General features: G+C 44.5%; 1 protein-coding gene across 6 annotated transcripts in view; it reads left to right on the top strand.

Moving 5' to 3' along the window:
• Positions 1–582: 582 nt before the first annotated feature.
• Positions 583–24,263, top strand: part of nyap2a (neuronal tyrosine-phosphorylated phosphoinositide-3-kinase adaptor 2a) — a 150,856-nt gene continuing 127,175 nt past the window's right edge. For 3 of the 6 annotated variants that reach the window (XM_078410340.1, XM_078410345.1, XM_078410344.1), the window contains exons 1-2: positions 1,154–1,847; positions 3,486–3,727. In XM_078410340.1, coding sequence (XP_078266466.1) covers positions 3,525–3,727 — 203 coding nt within the window. In that variant the 5' untranslated portion in view covers positions 1,154–1,847; positions 3,486–3,524. Of the gene's footprint in view, positions 951–1,153; positions 1,848–2,917; positions 3,259–3,485; positions 3,728–24,263 lie in introns of those variants that run through there. The other 3 variants (XM_078410341.1, XM_078410343.1, XM_078410342.1) reach the window with 3 other exon arrangements.

Consider the following 24,263-nt stretch of genomic DNA (forward strand, 5'->3'; position numbering starts at 1 on the left):
GGAGTAACTCAGCAGGTCAGGCAGCATCTCGGGAGAGAAGGAATGGGTGACGTTTCGGGTCGAGACCCTTCCTCAGACTCAGTCACCCATTCCTTCTCTCCCGAGATGCTGCCTGACCTGCTGAGTTACTCCAGCATTTTGTGAAGAAATAAAAAGGATCGTGTTTGGCAGCGACAGTCTGACGCTGAGCCTGGGTTGCTCTCCATGGTGCTACAAATTGGGAGCAGAAATGGAAGTCTCAAAACTTCAATTGTCGTTCAATATTAGCTGCGGGAGAAAATGATGCAGGAAAAGTAGCTTCTTCACAATGAGCTCCTGGGGGTCACCATGAGCAAACCAACCTGTTTGCACGAAATTAAAATAATCTCCTTCCCTTTCACATCCCATTCCATATTCCCTCAGTTGATTAATCTATATGGAGCATAAGTTCACATCGTTCCGTATGTAGTAGGGGGAAAAAAAACCCAAAACTGATGGGGTGATATTCGCCAGTGAATGCCTTGGGTGGATTTAAGTGGCTGCTCATTTCACAGGGATGTCATGTGGCTGAATTCACCTAGACGTGTCACGTGAGAACGATGTGCAGTAGTGAAAGGTTGACTTGGGCTATTTTGCTCACTGTATGGGGAGAACGCAAGGAGTGCCTCGCCGGTGGAATTGTTTTAATTCTGTGTAGCCCAGTGCACTAATCAAGGAGGTCTGTTGTGGGGAGGAGAGATGCTGCCTAGACAGCAGTCTCTAATGAGGATCGAGACCCCGGGGAGCTGGAAATTGAAAGCAAAGTGAGCTTGCTTTGCTGCCTTCTCAGGCACCACAGGCACTGCGACCCTGCCCCTCACAGATGGGTCTAGCCAAACGCTGTCCAGTGCGCTGGCATGCTGATTGCATGGTCAGTTACATACCTACAGACTGCACTCAGATCCACACAGGGCTGCTATTTATACGCGAAGGTATGGTGACTGTTGATTCAGAATCCTTTGATTAATCCGCATTTAGTTGCAGAGACTGAGGATTGTAAGCCTGCCAGTAGTTATTGGGAAGTGTTGGGTTTTGGGTTTGGGGGGGGGGGTGGATGGAGGGAAGGAGGTGGTGGCTGGTGGCTGGTGGTTGTGGGTAAGGATGGGGGAGGAGAAATGATGCCACAAGACAGAATTCACAGGACCTGCTGAATCTAAAAGGGAGAACGAGGAGGACGGGAAAGCGTCTCCCTGCTCCAGGAGGAAGCCATTAGGAGATGCCGTCCTCTGTATTTGTTATTCTCGTCTCATTTTGCCAGGCTGAACCACCGTGTGCAGATGAAGCTTGTTGGTGAACTGGATGGAGGTGATTGCATTAGGGCAGCGCCGTTTCCTTCGATGCTTTAAAGTGGGTGATAACGATCCAGCCGTCTCTTCACTGCACTAATAAGCAGGGTATCATTTACAGACGGGCTCCCCCCTTTGGTCTCTCTTATGGATGTGGATTAAGAGGATGGCAGCACCTGTTCTTAATCTGATCTAAATCCAACAACAAAGAACCCAAGGACAATTTTGTGCTCGATAAAAAAACAAGCTAGACGGGGGGACGAAATCCACTTGACAATTCCCTGCTTTTTATTTTTTCTCTCTCTGTGTACAACGGGAATCAGGAAGACTTGCAGAACTCGCACAGTGTGCTGCATGGAAAGATTGATTTGAAAAGTGTTTCTGAGCAGTCACCACATTTATGATACTGGGGGAAGAAAATCCTTCAAACTGTGTGCTGTGATCGACAGGAAAGGAGAAAGGCTCTCTCCAAAAGTTAATTAGTTTAATGCAAATGTGGCAGTCTCGGGTCTCGTAGCTGCTTTCTTATCTCAGCGCATGTGGGTATGTTTGCTGATATTTTTTTTCTTCCACGTTGGCCGTGTGTGTGTTTGTGCATTCGTGTGTGTGTGTGTACTCGTATGTGTGCATTCGTATGTTTGTCAGGCAGAGAGAGAGAGAGAGAGAGAGAGAGAGAGAGAGGGACAGAGAGAGAGACAGAGAGAGAGAGAGAGAGAGAGAGAGAGAGAGAGAGAGGGGGGAGAGAGAGAGTGTGTGTGAGAGAGAGATAGAGAGTGTGTGTGTGTGTATGTGAGAGAGAGAGTGTGTGTGTAATCAGTTCTTATGCTTATCAGATTTGTATTAACTGTTTGAGGGCTGTAAAGACATGTCAGTACCAAAGCAAAAGACTGACATGGATCAAGGTCATTATTACACAGCTGGTTTCATGCATTATATAAATTCTATTACTTCCCAATAGGTTTATCCTTAACCATGTATCATTTGCTTTAAATCATTGCTAGAAGTCAAATATGTCACGAAGCAAACCTGTATGAGTGTGTGCCATTAAATCAAAAATGGTCCTTCAGTGCTCAGAAGGTTAAGTGGAATCAATTCTCCTTGCTAACTAGTGACAAGCTCTATAGATTTTATAAGGATGCCAGACTAAAACATCAAACCAAAGTAATTTCTTAATTAAAGCTACCACTACATTCTGCCTTCGAAGGACACTCTTTATTAATCAACTATTACAAAATAATAATAATTCATTTTGATCGATGAAGTGAAAACAGTGCATTGTCACATAGTTTATTAATCATTAATGCCTAGAACATGGTAAAGGCAAGCAATTTTCAACAAGCTCTGCAACTTTGCACGGAAATCATTTGTCACCCATTCAGCCAGGTGCTCTGCCCATCAGTGGACTGGGATGGCAGTCCGCGCACTGTGCTCTATGTTGTACAACCTTAAACGCTGTCCTGACATTTGCTGCAGAATCCATTTTGTTTGCAGTATTCAGTTTAGTTTACAGCCATTATTGCTCGGCACGTGAAGCATGCCTACTTTTGAGTTTATTTTAAACATATCCTTGCCTAGTTTTGTGATTGCACAAGAGAGTGCAACTGTGGTCAAAAGCTCCCTCAAACACCCACCAGAAGCTGCCTGTTCACATATCCATTATCACCAGTCGTAAATGTCCAGCAGTTCAATTGGCTCTTATTATCTTCTGGTCTTTATTATTTTGTATCCCCCGTGTCCATCAGGAACTATGAACATAATTCCAAAGGGAAAACGTGATTGACAACTTCTAAATTGTTACTTTGCCTGTCTTGGTTACCATCTAAGACAACGGACAACAAAGGGTGATCAGATTGGCTGCCAACAGAGCTTCGAGGATCCCTTTCAGAATCAAAGAAAAATTTTGTGCATTCCAGTCTGAGTTTGACTACGATTCTGATGTCAGCCAGGTGCAGAGGTAATTTATTCTGATCTTCCTGTAATAAAATATACCCAAAGTTCAGGTATATGCTCATTGCAACTCTCGATGTCAGTCAACCATTTATGTAGTATCACGTCCAGTGCAAGTATACTTCCACAACTGACAGTGAAAATAAACTCTTTAGGCAAATGGCAGAGTATTTGGCTTTACCGAGAATGGTGTTGCTGAATGATTTGAACACACGTGCTGTTTCTGCATCACAGGCTGAGCTCTTCCCCTTATCGGCTGCTTTCTGAAGGAAGATGACTTCAAAGCAGGAAGATGCTGCCTTGGCCAGTTTTCTTCAGTTCATTGAAGATAAGGGACTGAGGGCTTACGATGCTTTGGTGATTCAGAATGCCTCAGACATTGCTCGTGAAAATGATCGCATGCGGAATGAAACCAATTTGGCATACCTCAAGGAGAAAAGTGAGAGAAGGCGGAGGCAAGAGGAAGCAATAAAACGGTAAGTCTTGGAATCCATTTGGCATGAGCGACTGAAAAAGAATGGTGTTCCCAATATCAAAGATATTTGTGAAATGATGGTGCCTGATGCCCACAGAATGTCAAAGGATGTGCTGTATTATCAGGGCAGGAACAATACTCCACTTGGCACATAACATAATGTTCTGTGGCTGCTGAGAATATTTGTGTCACTGGTCCATCCCTTTAAGGCCACAAGGTCTAATTGTCATAAATAGTCATATTATAAGGTCAACTAGAGGTTGATTTCTCTTTGATTAATTTGCATGTAATTGGCTGTCATTCGGCAGTGCTTTTGTTAATCAATGGCTCTTTCCAATGCCAGAAGAATCTGACAGAAAGTGACTAGCAATTAATTGATTTTAAGATTGTTTTCCATCTGTAACTAAGTGTGATATTCTAAATATGACAGTCTCAGCTGTATGCTCAATGCACAACTTATTTATAATGTGGTATTTATATGTAATATGAAAGTGGCTCTGTGAGACCAGTGTGCCACAGGTGCACACCAGGGCAGGGAAATTGTCTCTCGTGCACAAAGATCATTTCTGCCTCCACAGGTGATATTAACATTTAATTTTGTTATTCTGAAAAATACCTCTTGAATAGAAGTCACTGTACCTTGGATGTGTTGCACTGATGATTGGGTCTGGTAGTAGGTGGGTAATTGGGTAGCAAGGAAGGCAAACGCACTGCTAGCATTTATTTCAAGAGGGCTAGAATACAAAGACAGGGATGTTAAGCTGATGCTCTAAGGCGCTGGTCAGGCCGCTCTTGGAGTATTCTTTGCAATTTTGGGCACCATATCTGAGGAAAGATGTGCTGGCTCTGGAGAGGGTCCATAGGAGGTTTACAACAATGATCCCAGGATTAAGTGGATTTACATATGATGGGCGTTTGATGGCACTGGGCCTATAATCGCTGGAGTTTAGAAGGATGAAGGGGGTGGGGGACCTCATTGAAACTTGCAGAATAGTGAAAGGCTTGGATAGAGTGGACGTGGAGATGATGTTTCCACTAGAGGGAGAGTCAGAGCTTGAGGTCATAGCCTCAGAATTAAAGGATGTTCCTTTAGGAAGATGAGGAGGAACTTCTTTAGTCAAAAGGTGGTGAATCTGTGGAATTCTTTGCCACAGAAGCCTGTGGAGGCCAAGTCAATTGATATTTTTAAGACAGAAATACATAGATTCTTGATTAGTAGGGGTGTCAGAGGTTATGGGGAGAAGGCAGGAGAATGGGGTTAGGAGGGAGAGATAGATCAGCCATGATTGAATGACGGAGTAGACTTGATGGGACGAATGACCTAATTTTGCTCCTATCAGTTATGACCTTATGACCTTGTCTGGATGTAGCAATAATTGTGATCCAATGTTCGTGTTGTACTAGTCAGGGTGAATCTAAACCACCCCATGCCACCATTTGAAGTAAAGCAGTGAAGAAACTGCCAAGCATTGTGTTACCCAAAACAGGATGCACCCTCTGTTGCAAAAGTACAATCAACCAATACCATCAAAAACTGATGAAATGTTCATTGATCTCACCTGCTGTACATGGAACCACATTGCACTTTGATGGGCTGCCAAATCTGCCTTCAAAACTGTGGCAGCTGCATTGCAAGAATATGTTACAGCAGGTGAAGAGTTTCTGGAGGTTTCCAAGTGATGGGAATGACATAATTATCCATTGTATAAAGACTCTGATATTCTAGCTGATGGCATCAAACAGCGATCTCTGTTAGCTCGCTTTCCTCCTGTGTCTTTCTGCTCAAAAAAAAAAAATGTTTTGCTCTGTGAGGTGCTGGGAGCACGAGCTGGCATTGGTGGCTCGCCAAGCGTAAGGAGCAGCATTCTGTCATCATATCACGGGATTACATGACGGAGAAAATGCAGAGGGGAATACGGGAAACAATACCAAATGCATGTTAGGGTGGAGAATGAGGGCCGAATTTCAACTCTACTGCACTGTTAAAATTGAATGTATCCATTTCACATTCCATTCTGATCATTTGAATACTCAGCGTGTTGGTAGTTTAATTGAGTTGAGTTTAGAGATACAGTGCTGAAACAGGCCCTTTGGCCCACCGAGTCCGCACCGGCCAGCGATCCCCACATATCTTTACACTATCCTACACACACTATGGGCAATTCACATTTATACCAAGCCAATAAACCTACAAACTTGTACGTCTTTTGAGTGTGGGAGGAAACCAAAGATCTTGGAGAAAACCCACGCAGGTCACGGGGAGAATGCACAAACTCCGTACAGGCAGCCCCCTTAGTCAGGATCGAACTCGAGTCACTGGCACTGCAAGCCAGTAGCTCTACCACTGCACCACCGTGCCACCGTTGAGAAAAGGCAGTTACAGATTCTGAGATGCCAAAGGCATAATAGACAATAGGTGCAGGAGGAGGCCATTTGGCCCTTGGAGCCAGCACCACCATTCAATGTGATCATGGCTGATCATTCTCAATCAGTACCCCGTTCCTGCCTTCTCCCCATACCCCCTGACTCCGCTATCCTTAAGAGCTCTATCTAGTTCTCTCTTGAATGCATTCAGAGAATTGGCCTCCACTGCCTTCTGAGGCAGAGAATTCCACAGATTCACAACTCTCTGACTGAAAAAGTTTTTCCTCACCTCAGTTCTAAATGGCCTACCTCTTATTGTTAAACTGTGGCCCCTTGTTCTGGATTCCCCCAACATTGGGAACATGTTTCCTGCCTCTAACGTGTCCAACCCCATAATAATCTTATACGTTTCGATAAGATCTCCTCTCATCCTTCTAAATTCCAGTGTATACAAGCCTAGTCGCTCCAGTCTTTCAACATAGGACAGTCCCGCCATTCCGGGAATTAACCATGAAGGCTTTTCAGCTGGAACTTGATGAGGAACACACCTCTGCTGTTGTGGGCCGTACAGAGCAGGTCACGATCGTTGACATCTACACTCCGTTGTCTCCGTCTCACCGACAGCATCTGTCGCTAACTCTACCCATCTGCCAATTACTCCCATCGTCTTTAATCACCTATCACTTGCCAGGCTTTGCCTCACCTCTACCTCCCCTTTGCAGCTTCTCTAACTTTCAATGTTACCACCTCCCCCCCACTCCCATTCCATCACTCTGAAGAAGGGCCCCAAGCCAAAATGTTGTCTGTCCATTTCCCTCCACAGATGTTGCCTGACCTGCTGAGTTCCCCCAGCAGTTTGGGTTTTTTTTTTGCTTATGATTCCAGCATCTGCAGTCTCTTGTGTCTCTACTCTGTTACTTCCCACTGCTTCTCGGGGAAGTGAGGAAACCTCCTTGCTACAATGTCCCGACCTTCCGCAGTTGGCCACGGCCCGTGGCTGCTACCTCTGGGTGGGAAGTGGACCTGAAGTGTTCTTTGGTGGTCTGAGAGTTCACACACCTCATGCCTGAAGTCCACGTATCCACATCCCGCCCCCCCCCCCCCCCCCCCTCCCCACTCACAATCAGCTCCTGCTCACGAACTTTGTGCAGGAAGGAACTGCAGATGCTTGTTTAAACCGAAGATAGACACAAAAGGCTGGAGTAACTCAACAGGAGAGGCAGCATCTCTGGAGAGAAGAAATGGGTGACGTTTCAGGTCCAGATCCTTCTTCAGACTAGTCAGGGATAAGGGAAACGAGCAATATAGACAATGATGTATAGAGAGATAAAGAACAGCGAATGAAAGATATGCAAAAAAAGTAACAATGATAAAGGAAACAAGCCATTTTTAGTTGTTTGTTGGGTGAAAACGCGAAGATGGTGTGACTTGGGTGGGGGAGGGATGGAGAGAGGGAATGCCAGGGTTACTTGTTTAAAACAGATAGTATCTGTTTGATTAGCTCTGATTCCTCTCACTCTCGCCAATATAAAAAGGATAACTAACAAAGACCAGAGTGATATATTGTTAATATTCCTGAATAAATAGGACACCTGCTGGGTAATGGGATGTGGAAGGCAGATAATTCTCACTGTCGCGCTGTATAAATAGAATTGTTCATTTTGACACATTGATACTTGTCACACTGTCATTGGAATAGAGGGCTACTTTCTGGCTGTCAATGAATTATGAAGGGACAAAATCATATTTTAAAACCGAGCAGAATACTGTGAATGAGGATGTTAGAATATCGATGGACTGGAGGTGGATGTTGAATTGTATGAAAGAGTTGTAAAGGATATGAATTGATTTTAAGAGATCTGGCAGAACTCACAATGGTTAAACTGCCAATCATGAATGGCACACCCCTGCTTTGACTGAAAATAATCCAGAGAGCAGGCTTATTCATTGAAACAGGCCCTTCCGCCTACTGAGTCCACACAGACCACCGAACACCCATTCACATTAGTTCAATGTTGTCCCACTTTTTCATCCACTCTCCACACATGAGGGCCCTTTCACAGAGGCCAATTTACCTACAAACCGGCACGTGCTCGGGATGTGGGAGGAAACCGGAGCACCCAAGGAAACCTCATGGTCGCAGGAAGAACGAGCAAACTCCACACAGACAGCACTTGTGGTCGGGATCAAACCCAGGTCTCTAGTGCTGTGAGGCATCAGCTCTACAGCTGCGCCATTGTGTCGCTTGGTAGGTGCTAGGGGTTTTGAGAGCAGTTTCAATATCATATCATATCATATATATACAGCCGGAAACAGGCCTTTTCGGCCCTCCAAGTCCGTGCCGCCCAGTGATCCCCGTACATTAACACTATCCTACACCCACTAGTTACAATTTTAGGGACAATTTTTTTTTAACATTTACCCAGCCAATTAACCTACAGACCTGTACGTCTTTGGAGTGTGGGAGGAAACCGAAGATCTCGGAGAAAACCCATGCAGGGTTTACATCTCTGAACCATAAATAGTGCAGGACAAAGTAGAGTGGAACTACTGCCAGTGTAAAGTGAATTATGGACTCCTTTTAAGGCTAAAAACATATGGCTAACAATCCCATTGTTTGCCACCAAAGTTGCTGAGCTATCTCCAATGCAGCTGTGCTATGCAGAGTAAGATTAGTTGCAGGAGTTCCTCTGACCACTGTATTGGAAAGGGTGCTAGGGTGAGCAGAGCTGGCAGATTACTATATCAATCAATGTACTCTGGTGCTTGGTACTTGTGCCAGCAAATAGGTCCTCACTGAATAAGTTAACATCAAGCTTCCAAATCACTCCAAGGTGGTTGGGAACAGAAAGAAACACTCCTATCCTCGGTATTCAGAGGGATCATCAATTACCTGCAAGATATGAAAACAAGGAACTGCAGATGCTGGTTTACAAAAAAATACACAAAGTGCTGGAGTAACTCAGCGGGTCGGGTACTCTCCCTGGAGAACAAAGAAAGATGATGTTGAGTGTCTGGACCTTTCTTTAAACTGAATCAGCCTGAAGAAAAGTACCAACCCAAAACATCACCTATCCATGGTCTCCAGAGAAGCTGTCTAATGTGCTGAGTTACTCCAGCACTTTGTGTCTTTTTTAATAGATAGTTATCCCGTAGAGTAATGCTTTGAATAAAATCGTGTTTGCTGCTATTATGTCGCTTTAGAGTCTAAGTCTCCATTGAATGTGTGCCTGAAGCTCGGAGTTTATGTTTGACTCCAAAGCTAGCAGAGTATTGATGTTCTCCAGGCAAGGGTCATTGGTCTTGAACAGTGCAATAATGGGATGAATGAGGAAAGGCCATGCAGAACAGGAAAAGTGCCCAGAAGAGGGAGGAGAAGGACGACGGGGCAAAGGACCACCTGCAGGTGACATTTCCACAGAGAATATTCTGAGAACACTTCTCTACAGCCAGCTTGGCAAACAACAATGGATAAGGCACCTGTGGCTCACTACAATGGTTCTCAGTAGAATATGTCATTACCAGAAGGATCAAAGACAAGCAAGTTAGATGGCATGAACAAGTTGGGCCGAAGGGCCTCTTTCTCTGCTATATATAGTCATAGTCAAACCGTTTTTTATATACATAAATACACACTCCTATCATATAAGCCACAGAGCCACTTTTCCAGTAGCCATCACAGTCAAAGTGACTCCAACAAGGGTGGCACGGTGATGCAGTGGTAGAGTTGCTGCCTTACATTGCTTGCAGCGCCCGAGACCCGGGTTCGATGCCGACAACCGGTGCTGTCTATACGGAGTTTGTACGTTCTCCCCTTGACCGTGTGGGTTTACTCCGAGATCTTCGGTTTCCTTCCACACTCCAAAGATGTACAGGTTTGTAGGTTAATTGGCTTGGTGTAATGGTAAATTGTCCCTCGTGTGTGTAGGATAGAGTTAATGTGCAGGGATCGCTGGTCAGTGCGGACTCGGTAGGCCGAAGGGCCTGTTTCCGCGCTGTATCTCTAAACTAAAACTAAGCTTCCACACAATGACCTCCTTCCAAGCTGGGGCTGGAGATGTCAAATACATTCCTGCTGCAAAGGAGAACTCATGGAAACTTGGTTGCAATAAGCTGGGGTTTATTCAGAGTGTTCAGACATGACCTTCCCCATTGAAGCATGATTATAACTATTTCTTGGCCAATGTCACCATTCTGAATATATATGAGTGTGTATTTATGTATATAAAAAACGGTTTGACTATGACTATATATAGCAGTGAAAGAGGCCCTTCGGCCCAACTTGTTCATGCCATCTAACTTGCTTGTTTTTGATCCTTCTGGTCTCATCAACCACCTTACCAATTGATCTCCCACCAGATCCACTTGCTCCCGACCTCCAGACCACTCCTCTTCAATTTTTCACTATTCCTGATGCACCCAATTGTCTGATTCTCCTTAGCTCAAGGCTGCTTGGATTTCATCATCCTCATGCTACTTTCATTTCTGTGCATTTTATTGCGCCATAGCTTGCTGGATCTGATGTACAACCAACACATGCATAGGCAGCAGGCCTCTCATAGAGTCATACAGCGTGGAAATAGGCCCTTCAGCCCAACCTGCCCACACCCACCAACATGCCTCATCTACATTAGTCATACCTTCTTGTGTTTGGCCCATATCCCTCTAAACTGATCCTATCCATGTACCTGTCCAAATGTTTCTTAATGTTGCAATAGTAGCTACCTCAACTATCTCCTCCGGCAACTCATTCCATACACCCAGCACTCTTTGTGTTAAAAAAATTACTCTCTTCAGGTTCCTATTAAACCCCCCCTCACCTTAAACCTATGTCCTCTGGTTCTTGATTCCCCTAGTCTGGGCATAAGACTCTTTTATTTCTCTCAAATCTCCTCTCTAATCTATTCCTCTCATGATTTTGCACACCTCAGATCACCCTCCTGCACTCCAAAGAATAGAGTCCCAGCCTGCTCAACCTCTCCCTATAGCTCAGACCCTCGAATCCTGGCCATATCCTCGTGAATATTCTCTGCATGCTTTCCAGCTTGACAACATCTTTTCTATAATGTGGTGACCAAAATGGAACATAATACTCCAAATGTGCCCTTACCAATGACTTGTATAACTGTAACATGACTGACCCATATCTACACTCAATACTCTGCCCATGATGAAGATTTTGGGCCATGAAGAGCTGGCCTCAGTGGAGCAGAAGTCTGGAAGGCCTGACTGACAGAGGACAGGAAGATTACTAAGCAGGATGTCAATGGTGAGATCATGAGAGTCAACAATCTTGCTCCTCCGAAATAGTGTTGATCTCCGGTGGGTTGGAGTTCAGCCATCCTAATAATCAATTGGACCAAATGCCATTAGATGCTTAAAGTCTTTCTGCACACCCAGATGCACTGTACGGCATCTATTGAAGCCGAGCGGCAGACTGTGGTTCCATACGGCACACTGTGGTACCACGGCTCTCCCCCCGGCAGCAGGCATGGCTTTCCCGCCATGGAGCCGGTAAATCCACCCTGAAGAGGGAAACCGTCAAGCCCGGCCCCTGCACGTCCCCGAGGACCAGAGAACCGGAGAGGAGGGCGGAGAGAGTCATCGGCGATGGTGGACGCAGTAACAAAGGACGGTAAGAGGAACCGGGATCTTGCCTTCTGTGCCCTCAAGGTCAGCTGCGGGAGGCATCACCCGTGGCTGAACAGTGGCTGGGCAAGGAGAGGGACAATGCGTTCGCTGGCAGAGGTGGGGATCCTGACCAAGGCAACGGCTGGAGGCCCTGCAGCAGCCTGGGGCTCGACTGAATCAGTCGCCCCTCCAGAAGACTGAGTAAGTGGACCAGACACTGCCTGCAGCGGCACAGAGTGGGCGAGTGGAGGATGCCTACAGAGTCACTTGGTCAGGCCAACCCTGCAATGCTGCCAGAACAACGGGCCTTTATGGCCAGCTGCACTTAAAGCAACTTGGACTTTAAAAGTGGTGCCAAATCCTGCTGACTATTGTGTATTGTCTCGGTGGACTACTTAATCTGGGTTTGTGCTTATGTATAGCAATACTGAACTGTATGCAAAAAAATAATTTCATTGTACCTCAATACTTGTGACAATAAAGAACCATTGATTGAACCATTGGTGGCCCGAGACTCCACTGTTGTCCAGAAATGTTTTAAGACTATGTCTTGTTCTGCAGTGGATTCTGGAGTGTATGTCGTCTTGGTGTTAATGCAGATTGATGGAGATCATGGACAGGTAAGCAATGGTGAGGACATGATGAAGTGAGCACAGTCAGAGGTTAATGATATAGTTGAAGATGCCCGAACATTTACCCGAGCCATTGACCTCTGCAATGAAGCAAGGCTTTCACATCAAGCATTCACATTCTTAGAAATCTGCTTCTATTCTTCCTCGCTCCCTGCACCTCTGCCCTTTCTACTTCATGTGTTCAGGCCTTCAATGCATCACCAGAAATGCATGAAGCTGAACTCTCTCCCTCAGTGAGTGAAGACACATGTATCTCCACGCTCCCAAAAAGCTTTGCAATGGTCAAGTACCTTCCCTTTAAAAGAGGTAGGCTGACGATAATCAATGCCGGTTGGTTTCAACTTGACTCTTCGTCCTGTGCTATTTGCTGCGGTATTGTTCAACTATAAAACAAGGCTGTGAAGAATCTTAGAATAAACTTGCTGGAACAAGTTGAATTGGCATTACTTTGAACGCGAGGAGCAAGGGCCAGTAGGAGGGTGAACAGGGGTAATGCCTCTAACGCCTTGTAGTTGGCTGCAGGAGGCACCACTGTGGCACAAAGATGGCCGGGTAGGAGAGGGACGTCGGTTCATAGGTCAAACATGGCTAAGTCTGGGGAGGCTGGGGCTTACCTGGATCAGGAACTGCTCCAGTAGACCGAGCGCTCGGGCAGATCGGACTTTGGACGAGCAAATGGTGGCAAAACATGGCAGTGCCTGCATATGACCAAAAGGGTTAATGAAGGCAGAGCTGTAGATGTGTACATGGATTTCAGTAAGGCATTCGACAAGGTTCCGCATGGTAGGCTACTCTGGAAGGTTAGATCGCATGGGATCCAAGGAGAGATAGCAGAATGGATAGCAAATTGGCTCCATGGAAGGAAGCAGAGGGTGATGGTGGAAGGTTGCTTCTCGGACTGGAGGCCTGTGACTAGTGGTGTACCTCAGGGTTTGGTGCTAGGCCCGTTACTGTTTGTCATCTACATCAACGATTTGGATGAGATCATACAGCGTAAGATTGGCAAGTTTGCTGATGATACAAAAGTGGGTATAAGAAAATAACTGCAGATGCTGGTACAAATTGAAGGTATTTATTCACAAAATGCTGGAGTAACTCAGCAGGTCAGGCAGCATCTCAGGAGAGAAGGAATGGGTGACCTTTCGGGTCGAGGCCCTTCTTCAGACCTGCATTTTGGGACATCTAACAAGGGCAGGACCTACACAGTAAATGGTAGGCCTCTGGGAAGTGTTGTAGAGCAGAGGGATCTAGGAGTACAGGTGCATGATTCTTGAAGGCCGAGTAGTAGGTAAATAAGGTGGCCAAGAAGGCTTTCGGCACATTGGCACATTCATCCGTCAGAGTATAGAGTATAAAAGTTGGGAGGTCATGTTGCAGTTGTATAAGATGTTGGTGAGACCGCATTTAGATATTGTGTTTAGTTCTGGGCACCATGTTGTAGGAAAGATATTGTCAAGCTTGAAAGGGTTCAGAGAAGATTTACGAGGATGTTGCCAGGACTAGAGGGTGTGAGCTTTTGAGAGAGTCGAGTAGGCTGGGTCTCTATTCCTTGGAGCACAGGTGGATGAGGGGTGATCTTATAGAGGTATACAAAATCATGAGAGGAGTAGATTGGGTAGATGCACAGAGTCTCTTGCCCAGAGTAGGGGAATTGAGGACAGATGACATAGGTTCAAGGAGAAGAGGAAAATATTTAATAGGAATCTGAGGGGTAACTTTTTCACGCAAAGGGTGGTGGGTGTATGGAACAAGCTGCCAGATGAGGTAGTCGATGCTGGGACTATCCTAACATTTACGAACCAGTTAGACAGGTACACGGATAGGATAAGTTTGGAGGGATATGGACCAAACGCAGGCAGGTGGGACTAGTGTAGCTGGGACATGTTGGCCGGTGTGGGCAAGTTGCATATTTGCACACAGTCATAGTGATACAGTGTATCTATCACTCTATGAATCTCTGATTATGTGTAAATATGCAAACAGAATTTCTCTCTGCGGTTGCACGTGATAAATAAAGCACGATTGAACAATTAACTGAGTTGTGCAGAGTAATTCCCTAACCATTTCCTGCAGTCATCCAATCTAATCCACCCTCCATTTAATCCAAATTTAAAATCAAATGAGTGGCCACTTCAAAATATAAAGACTAATCAAAGAAGTCAGCCGGAGGTATCAAAGGCAACATGTTTGATGGGTTTTTGGCTTCCATCTGCAAAAGGAATGCAGTAACTAAGGAGTTTATTGATTTTCAAAAGACGTTTTAATAGGTGTCTCCCAGGCTCTTCAGAAGAGCGTAAGTATAATGCTGTAATATGGGTAGATAGTTCAAAGAGAGAGTGTGCTGGATTCAGATTTAAGAAACACAAGATCAAAGCAGCTAAACTAAACCAGAGGCATCAGCAATGCAGAGGGGCTGCAGAGGTTTTCAGGAAGACGTAGGTTAATGGAACAGGCAGCAAGATATTGGAAGATTGAAATGAGAAGAAAATCACTGAGGCTACGCACAGGAACAAAAACTGCTGAAGATACTCAGCGGCATGGTGGGGCAGTGGTAGAGCTGCTGCCTTACAGCGCCAAAGACCCGGGTTCGATCCTGACTACAGGTGCCTTCTGTACGGAGTTTGTTCATTCTCCCTGTGACCTGCGTGAGTTTTCTCCGGGTGCTCCAGGTTCCTCCCACGCTCCAAAGGCATGCAGGTTTGTAGGCTAATAGGCTTGGTAACATTGTAAATTGTCCCTTGTGTGTGTAGGACAGTGATAATGTGCGGGGATCGCTGAGCGTCGAAGGGACCTGTTTCTGCGCTGTATATCTAAACTAAACTACTCAGCAAGTCAATGAGCTTTTGTGAGAACCAGATTAAGAACAGGAGCCCATAAAATTGTGCTGCACAGGTCTTCCAAGCTACAGGTGATAATTTCATTGATTGTCAACATTAATGGTCCACCCAATTAGCACAATCTATCATGTTCATTACTAGGATATTGTGATGTTGTATGTATCTTGGGCTCATTTCAGTAGTATGCTGTCAATGTCGTCAATGGTGTTAATCCATGTCAATGGTAGTCAGGCTGCTGCATTGCTAAGTTAGAATCGGGTTAATCACTACACATGGCAAAAACGTCATCGGATGGTAGCAAAAGTATTAGGAAGGAGATGAGGAGGAATTTCTTGCGTCAGAGGATGGTGAATCTGTGGAATTCTTTGGCTGTGGAGGCAAAGTCAGTGGATATATTTAAGGCATAGATAGATTCTTGATTAGTACGGGTGTCAGAGGTTATGGGGAGAAGGCAGGAGAATGAGGTTAGGAGGGAGAGATAGATCAGCCATGATTGAATGGCGGAGTACAGGTGATGGGCCAAATGGCATAATTCTACTCCTGTCACTTATGATCTTAAGATCTTATATGAAAAGTCTGGATTCCCCCCCTTATCCAGTCCATCCCACGGATAATTTCACGATAGTCATACATCAAATTTATTGATTCGAAGTAGAGCTGGTTGGAAAGAATTCTGGTGACTAATATTTTTGAGGGCCGGGCCAAGGTGTATGTGGTAAAAGAAGGAGTAAGAGTAGGGTTTTGGAATGAGGGTTGATCTTGCCGCTGATATGTGAGCCGAAGGTGTATGTCTACGTTTCCAAAGTGTGGCAGCAACTCACCATAACTTCTTCAATAAGACCCGGAAAATATTCCACCATTTGGAGGTTAATTGGCTTCGATAAAATTGTAACTTATCCCTAGTGTGTAGGATAGGGCCAATGTTCTGATTGCTGGATGGCAAGGACTCAGTGAGCTTGGGGGGCCTGTATCTCTAAATAAATAAAAAAAAGGGCAGTATGGTAGTGCAGCGGTAGAGGTGCTGCCTTTCAGCACCAGAGATCCGGAATCAACCCTATGGGTGATGTCTGTACGGAGTTTGTACATACTTCCCGTGACCGCGTGGGATTTCTCTGGATGCTCTGGCTTCCTCCAACATTGCAAAAACGTACAGGTTTGTATGTTAATTGGCTTTGGTAAATTGTCCCTGGTGTGTAGGAACGTGCTAGTGTATGGGGATCGTTGGTCGGCACGGACTCGGAGGGCCGAAGGGTTTGTTTCCACACTGTATCTCTAAACTAAACTACACTAAACAACTAAACTAGCTAAAGGGACAAGGGCAGCAATGACTTGGGAATCCATGTCGCTTCCCCACAGGTTGGTTGTTTTTCTCATTGATCCTAGTAATCGGTTGCTGAATGGTTACTGGAGGGGCCTTGATGAATCAAACTGCCTTCGAGCCAGGATGGCAACGTTCTGAACCTGCGTGCCAGTGATTCATCTTCCAATGCAGCTCTCGTACACTGGATGGTTTCCAACTGGGTTTTAGTGGAACCGAGACCTCTGCTGTCATATGCAGTATGGCCATTTTTTTTAGTTTAGTTTAGTTTTAGAGATACAACGTGGAAACAGGCCCTTCGGCCCACCATGTACGCACCGACCAACGATCGCCACATATTAACATTATCCTACACACACTAGTGGCAATTTTTTTTAACATTTACCAAGCCAATTTACCTTCACACCTGTATGTCTTTGGAGTGTGGGAGGGAAACCGAAGATCTCGGAGAAAACCCACGGGGAGAACGTACAAACTCCTTACAGAAAGCACCCATATTCGGTATCAAACCTGGGTTAGCAGTGCTGCAAGCGCTGTAAGGCAGCAACTCTACCACTGTGCCACCGTGCCACCCATGCCATTGGACTCACTGAGTGTTGAGCTTCAGTAAATTTGGATAAGGATGTCTCCATGCTCTGTGGTAGGCCCTCCACAAGGTCATAACAGATCTCGCCATGACCCATATTTCATGCATATCTACCAGTGGTCTGAGCATTTTGTTACGTGTGCTTCCAAACCTTTATCTGTAGGTCACTCCATAGAATGAATTCATGGTCTAGGTCCTCTGGAACAGAACTGAGATCTGACTGCATCTTCCAGGGACCTGCACTACCTAGTCTGAGGTGGTGATAACCAACGTCATCCTAACCGGTTCAGGATCTGGCCAGGTGTGAGTTGTTGTCTATCTGAATGAGGAAAGAATCAGTTTGCAGAGGATGGCATACATTATTTGTATCCTGTGTTGTACTTAAATGCGCGTAGTATAAAAAATGAAGTGGATGAGCTTGAGGCTCAGTTAGTCATGGGCAAGTATGATGTTGTAGGGATCACTGAGACATGGCTACAAGAGGACCAGGGCTGGGAACTGAATATTCAGGGGTACACAACGTATAGAAAAGACAGACAGGTGGGCAGAGGGGGTGGGGTTGCTCTGCTGGTAAGGAATGATATTCATTCCCTTGCAAGGGGTGACATAGAATCAGGAGATGTTGAATCAGTATGGATAGAAATGAGGAATTGTAAGGGTAAAAAGACCCTAATGGGAGTTATCTATAGGCCCCCAAACAGTAGCCTCGACATAGGGTGCAAGTTGAATCAGGAGATAAAATTGGCGTGTCACAAATGTAATGCTACGGTGGTTATGGGAGATTTCAACATGCAGGTAGACTGTGAAAATCAGGTTGGAAATGGACCCCAGGAAAGAGAGTTTGTAGAGTGCCTTCGAGATGGATTCTTAGAACAGCTTGTACTGGAGCCTACCAGGGAGAAGGCAATTCTGGATTTAGTGTTGTGTAATGATCCTGATCTGATAAGGGGACTAGAGGTAAAAGAGCCATTAGGAGGCAGTGATCACAACATGATAAGTTTTACTCTGCAAATGGAAAGGCAGAAGGGAAAATCGGAAGTGTCAGTATTACAGTATAGCAAAGGGGATTACAGAGGCATGAGGCAGGAGCTGGCCAAAATTGACTGGAAAGAGGCCCTAGCAGGGAAGACGGTAGAACAGCAATGACAGGTATTCCTGGGAATAATGCAGAGGTTGCAGGATCAATTTATCCCAAAGAGGCGGAAAGACTCTAAGGGGAGTAAGAGACACCTGTGGCTGACAAGGGAAGTCAAGGACAGCATAAAAATTAAGGAGAGGAAGTATAACATAGCAAAGAAGAGTGGGAAGACAGAGGATTGGGACTCTTTTAAAGAGCAACAAAAGTTAACTAAAAAGGCAATACGGGGAGAAAAGATGAGGTACGAGGGTAAACTAGCCAATAATATAAAGGTGGATAGCAAAAGTTTTTATAGGTACATGAAGAGGAAAAAAATAGTCAAGGCAAATGTGGGTCCCTTGAAGACAGAAGCAGGGGAATTTATTATGGGGAACAAAGAAATGGCAGACGAGTTAAATCGTTATTTTGGATCTGTCTTCACTGAGGAAGATACACACAATTTCCCAAATGTTCTAGGGGCCGGAGAACCTAGGGTGATGGAGGAACTGAAGGAAATCCACATTAGGCAGGAAATGGTTTTGGGTAGACTGATGGGACTGAAGGCTGATAGATCCCCAGGGCCTGATGGTCTGCATCCCAGGGTACTTAAGGAGGTGGCTCTAGAAATAGTGGAAGCATTGGAGATCATTTTTCAATGTTCTATAGATTCAGGATCAGTTCCTGTGGATTGGAGGATAGCAAATGTTATCCCACTTTTTAAGAAAGGAGGGAGAGAGAAAACGGGTAATTATAGACCAGTTAGTCTGACATCAGTGGTGGGGAAGATACTGGAGTCAATTATAAAAGACGAAATTGCTGAGCATTTGGATAGCAATAACAGGATCATTCCGAGTCAGCATGGATTTACGAAGGGGAAATCATGCTTGACAAATCTACTGGAATTTTTTGAGGATGTAACTAGGAAAATTGACAGGGGAGAGTCAGTGGATGTGGTGTACCTCGACTTTCAGAAAGCCTTCGACAAGGTCCCACATAGGAGATTAGTGGGCAAAATTAGAGCACATGGTATTGGGGGTAGGGTACTGACATGGATAGAAAATTGGTTGACAGACAGAAAGCATAGAGTGGGGATAAATGGGTCCCTTTCGGAATGGCAGGCAGTGACCAGTGGGGTACCGCAAGGTTCGGTGCTGGGACCCCAGCTATTTACGATATACATTAATGACTTAGATGAAGGGATTAAAAGTACCATTAGCAAATTTGCAGATGATACTAAGCTGGGGGGTAGTGTGAATTGTGAGGAAGATACAATAAGGCTGCAGGGTGACTTGGACAGGTTGTGTGAGTAGGCGGATACATGGCAGATGCAGTTTAATGTAGATAAGTGTGAGGTTATTCACTTTGGAAGTAAGAATAGAAAGGCAGATTATTATCTGAATGGTGTCAAGTTAGGAAGAGGGGATGTTCAACGAGATCTGGGTGTCCTAGTGCATCAGTCACTGAAAGGAAGCATGCAGGTACAGCAGGCAGTGAAGAAAGCCAATGGAATGTTGGCCTTCATAACAAGAGGAGTTGAGTATAGGAGCAAAGAGGTCCTTCTACAGTTGTACCGGGCCCTGGTGAGACCGCACCTGGAGTACTGTGTGCAGTTTTGGTCTCCAAATTTGAGGAAGGATATTCTTGCTATTGAGGGCGTGCAGCGTAGGTTCACTAGGTTAATTCCCGGAATGGCGGGACTGTCGTATGTTGAAAGGCTGGAGCAATTAGGCTTGTATACACTGGAATTTAGAAGGATGAGGGGGGATCTTATTGAAACATATAAGATAATTAGGGGATTGGACACATTAGAGGCAGGAAACATGTTCCCAATGTTGGGGGAGTCCAGAACAAGGGGCCACAGTTTAAGAATAAGGGGTAGGCCATTTAGAACGGAGATGAGGAAGAACTTTTTCAGTCAGAGAGTGGTGAAGGTGTGGAATTCTCTGCCTCAGAAGGCAGTGGAGGCCAGTTCGTTGGATGCTTTCAAGAGAGAGCTGGATAGAGCTCTTAAGGATAGCGGAGTGAGGGGGTATGGGGAGAAGGCAGGAAAGGGGTACTGATTGAGAGTGATCAGCCATGATCGCATTGAATGGCGGTGCTGGCTCGAAGGGCTGAATGGCCTACTCCTGCATCTATTGTCTATTGTCTATTGTAAATCAGAGTGGATTATGTGACGAAGTAATGAGATGAGAGAAGTTCACATGGTCAAAGCAGAGGTAAATGTGGCCTTTCTGACAAAAATAAACAATTACTTGTAGACTGGTGGAGGGAGAGCAGGATAGTTAGATTACTTTTTATTTATCCTAATATCATCCATTGATGGATTTGTTCTCAGCTGTAAAATACTATGGATCTACTTTGATAATATTGAGGCCATGTTATGTCTAATTATAGATATCAGCAATGTAGGGATGTTCCTAAGAGCTAAGAACAGTTATTAATGGTTGAATCAAATGCAACATGGAGCAGTTCTTTGTAAATATCATTGCTTTCAGTCTCCTGAGTAATGATAACATACAATCAAAACAATCTTTGCTAGTGTCACAGTAATATTGACTGGTGCAGATCTGTAGAGGGTGGCGACTTTTCACACGTTGGGCTTTGTGTCTGAGAAAGAGGGAGAAAGAGAAAATAGATATTGTTATGTGAAAGAAAAAAAAACATGAAACTAAATTCTCGTGTGAATGAATTTTCTCTCTCTGTATAAATTTCTTAAATATCTTCCAGGGATCTGCACAAATTGGGATAGATACAAAATGCTGGAGTACCTCAGCGGGTCAGGCAGCATCTCTGGAGAAAATGGAAAGGTTGACGTTCAGTCGGAAGAAGGGCCCCGACCTGAAATGTCACTTGTCCATTTTCTCTAGAGATGCTGCCTGACCCGTTGAGTTGCTCCAGCATTTAGTGCCTAGCTTTGGTATAAACCAGCATTTGCCGTCCTTTTTATTGCTAAAAGTAGGAAGTAGGTTGGCAGGAGCAAATGATTGCATTGTTGTAAGAATAGAAACATTGAAACATAGAAACAAAAAAAATAGGTGCAGGAGTAGGCCATTCGGCCCTTCGAGCCTGCACCGCCATTCAATATGATCATGGCTGATCATCCAGCTCAGTAACCTGTACCTGCCTTCTCTCCATACCCCCCTGACCCCTTTAGCCACAAGGGCCACATCTAACTCCCTCTTAAATATAGCCAATGAACTGGCCTCAACTACCTTCTGTGGCAGAGAATTCCACAGACTCACCACTCTCTGTGTGAAGAAATGTTTTCTCATCTCGGTCCTAAAAGACTTCCCCCTTATCCTTAAGGTGTGACCCCTGGTTCTGGACTTCCCCAACATCGGGAACAATCTTCCCGCATCTAGCCTCTCCAACCCCTTAAGAATTTTATATGTTTCTATAAGATCCCCCCTCAGTCTTCTAAATTCCAGCGAGTACAAGCCCAGTCTATAGAGTGATTTTGAAAGGATTTTAAGCACGGGAGTTAAAAGCACAGCAGCAATGATAATTGGCCTCAGTGGTGGTCTCTGTCTGGCACTGAGAAGGGAATATCATTTTGATAGGTAGCAGAGATTGCGAACACCCCTGCTGAACTATACCTCAGTTAAAGACATTCCTTTAATCAGTGCATCCTCCATGTACAGCATTATGGAGCTGTTAATGTGGTCCGGGGTGCCAGTGTTTATCAGATGTTGCAGTTCATTTGAATATTTTATTGTTCCTCCCAGTGCATTACATATGAAGTGTTCATTAAAAGAAGCAGACCTTCATTAAATAGGAAATAGGCTCCAAATGAGCATTGCATGCATTGTTCATTGCAAAACGTGCAACTGGTGCACACTGTGGTTCCTTAAGCACATCAGATACTGAATCAAATTTTAACACCATGTTATGCCAAAGGAAGCCACAAAGCCAGTGCCAAATTTATCTACTTGAATATCACAGATGATAACAATTTGCATTGAACCAGAATGGTGAAGCATAGCGAACCCTTTCACGGGATGTTATCAAAGGCTGAAGCTCTTTAAGGTCTCTCCTCAGCCTTCCATGTTCATGGGAAAGAAGACATAGCCTATCCTTATAACTCAAACCCTCTAGACCCTGTAACTTCCTTGTAAATCATTTATGCACATTCTCCAGCTTAATGATGTCCTTCCTAAAGCTAGGCAACCAGTAGTGAACACAGTACTGCAAATGTGGCCTTATCAACGTTTAGTTTAGTGAAGAGATATAGTGTGGAAACAGGCCCTTCGGCTCACCAAGTCAGTGCCAACCAGCGATCCCCACACACAAACTATATCCTACACACACAGTAGGGACAATTTACAATGTTACCAAGCCAATTAGCCGACAAATCTGTACATCTTTGGAGTGTGGGAGGAAACTGGAACACCTAAAGAAAACCCACGCAGGTCACGGGGAGAACATACAAACTCCATACAGACAGCACCCGTAGTCGGGACTGAACAATGGGGCAAGTGTGGTATACCAACAATAAGGGCCACTGTTCTTCAAAAGCAAGATTTTCTCACTTGATGAATATTTCTGGCACTGAGCTGCAAGCACACTAGATGTGTCACAAGGGACAAGGACAGCAAAATGGCAGCAAATGTTCGATGAAGCTATTAGGATGTGAACATTTAGGAGGAAGTTGAATAAGCACAATAGGGAGGAAAAATATATCGGACGGATCAAATCAATTTAACTAGGGGGAGGCTGGTGTGGAAGACAGAGGCTTGCATGGGCTTGTTGGGCCAAATTTTATTTTTCCTTTAAGTGAATATGCATATAATTCTATAAAGATTGTATTGGTCAATTATTTATTTGAATTGAAATCTTTGGTTGTAAAAATCACTTAAAAAGAGCCCTTTACTGGAGGTGAATTCTGGCCTAAATGTAAGCATTTCCCTGGAAGGGTGGCATTGCAAGCATTATAGTTAGTGCTCAATGTAAGACATTATTTTCTGCATGCTTGAACGGAACATGCCCTGTTTGCCATTCAATGTAACATATACTGTATCTCTGTAACAGAAGAAGTGGAACATCAGGTAAAGTTTGCTTGCTTTTAAGTATTAAAGAGAAAGGATTGGAAGAATATGGCAACAGAGCTAAATGAACTAAAGTGGGGAAGGATTTATGTGAAGCACAGACTCTGGTATCAATCATTTTAGATTATTGACTTGCTTTCTGTGCTTTAAGTTCCACACGATTGCAGAAATTCACGGTTGTTGATGATTCGGATCTTAGGTATTCCATGTAGTTAAACAATAGCTGTGGGTGTGATAGAAAGGCATTTTCTGCATTCACCATGCAATAGAACAGTACATTGCAGATGCAACAGTGTAGTTTCATGATCCATTGAAGGTTTTCACACTTTTCACACTTTTCACACATATTATTCTTAATTGTTAACTGTATGTTTGTGTTGTCATTTGTGAGCGGAGCACCAAGGCACATTCCTTGTATATGCACGTACTTGGCCAATAAACTTATTCATCCATTCATTCATTCATATTCACCATATGAATGGGATAACTAAGGAGGTCCAGAATAACATACCGATATTTCTCTCATTGTGAAACTGTCCATTGAAGAGCAAACACTTTGTGCATTGGTGACACTCCTCATTCAAGCGCTGTGCAAATTGGATTGTAGACATATGCCAATTTGATAAGCTGCTATTTCTCACCATCACTCTTTAAGTGATTCTTTAAGGACAGTTGACAGAAACTGATGTGATACGTCGTGACTTCCCACTCAACTCTACAATGACAAGTGGAAGACAAAAAAACCTCTGTGGTTTTTGCTCTTTAAAAGTTTGCCTGGTTATTTTGTCTGCAGCAGGAGAATGTTACTTCAGAAAACAGACCTTTTGATAAAAAAATTAATAAACTTGGGAATGATGGATGTTGCAACTGCAACTGCCAAGTTTTAGAATTTATGTAGATTTAAAGAAGTTCATTCAAATTTTGAAGAGGTATAGATTTCAATTTGCAAGAACTTCTATACATGGGGCCATGAAAACTGGGTCACAATTTGGAAACTGCAATTGGAA

This window comes from Rhinoraja longicauda, chromosome 13 (assembly GCF_053455715.1).
Source record: "Rhinoraja longicauda isolate Sanriku21f chromosome 13, sRhiLon1.1, whole genome shotgun sequence".
NCBI lineage: Eukaryota > Metazoa > Chordata > Chondrichthyes > Rajiformes > Arhynchobatidae > Rhinoraja > Rhinoraja longicauda.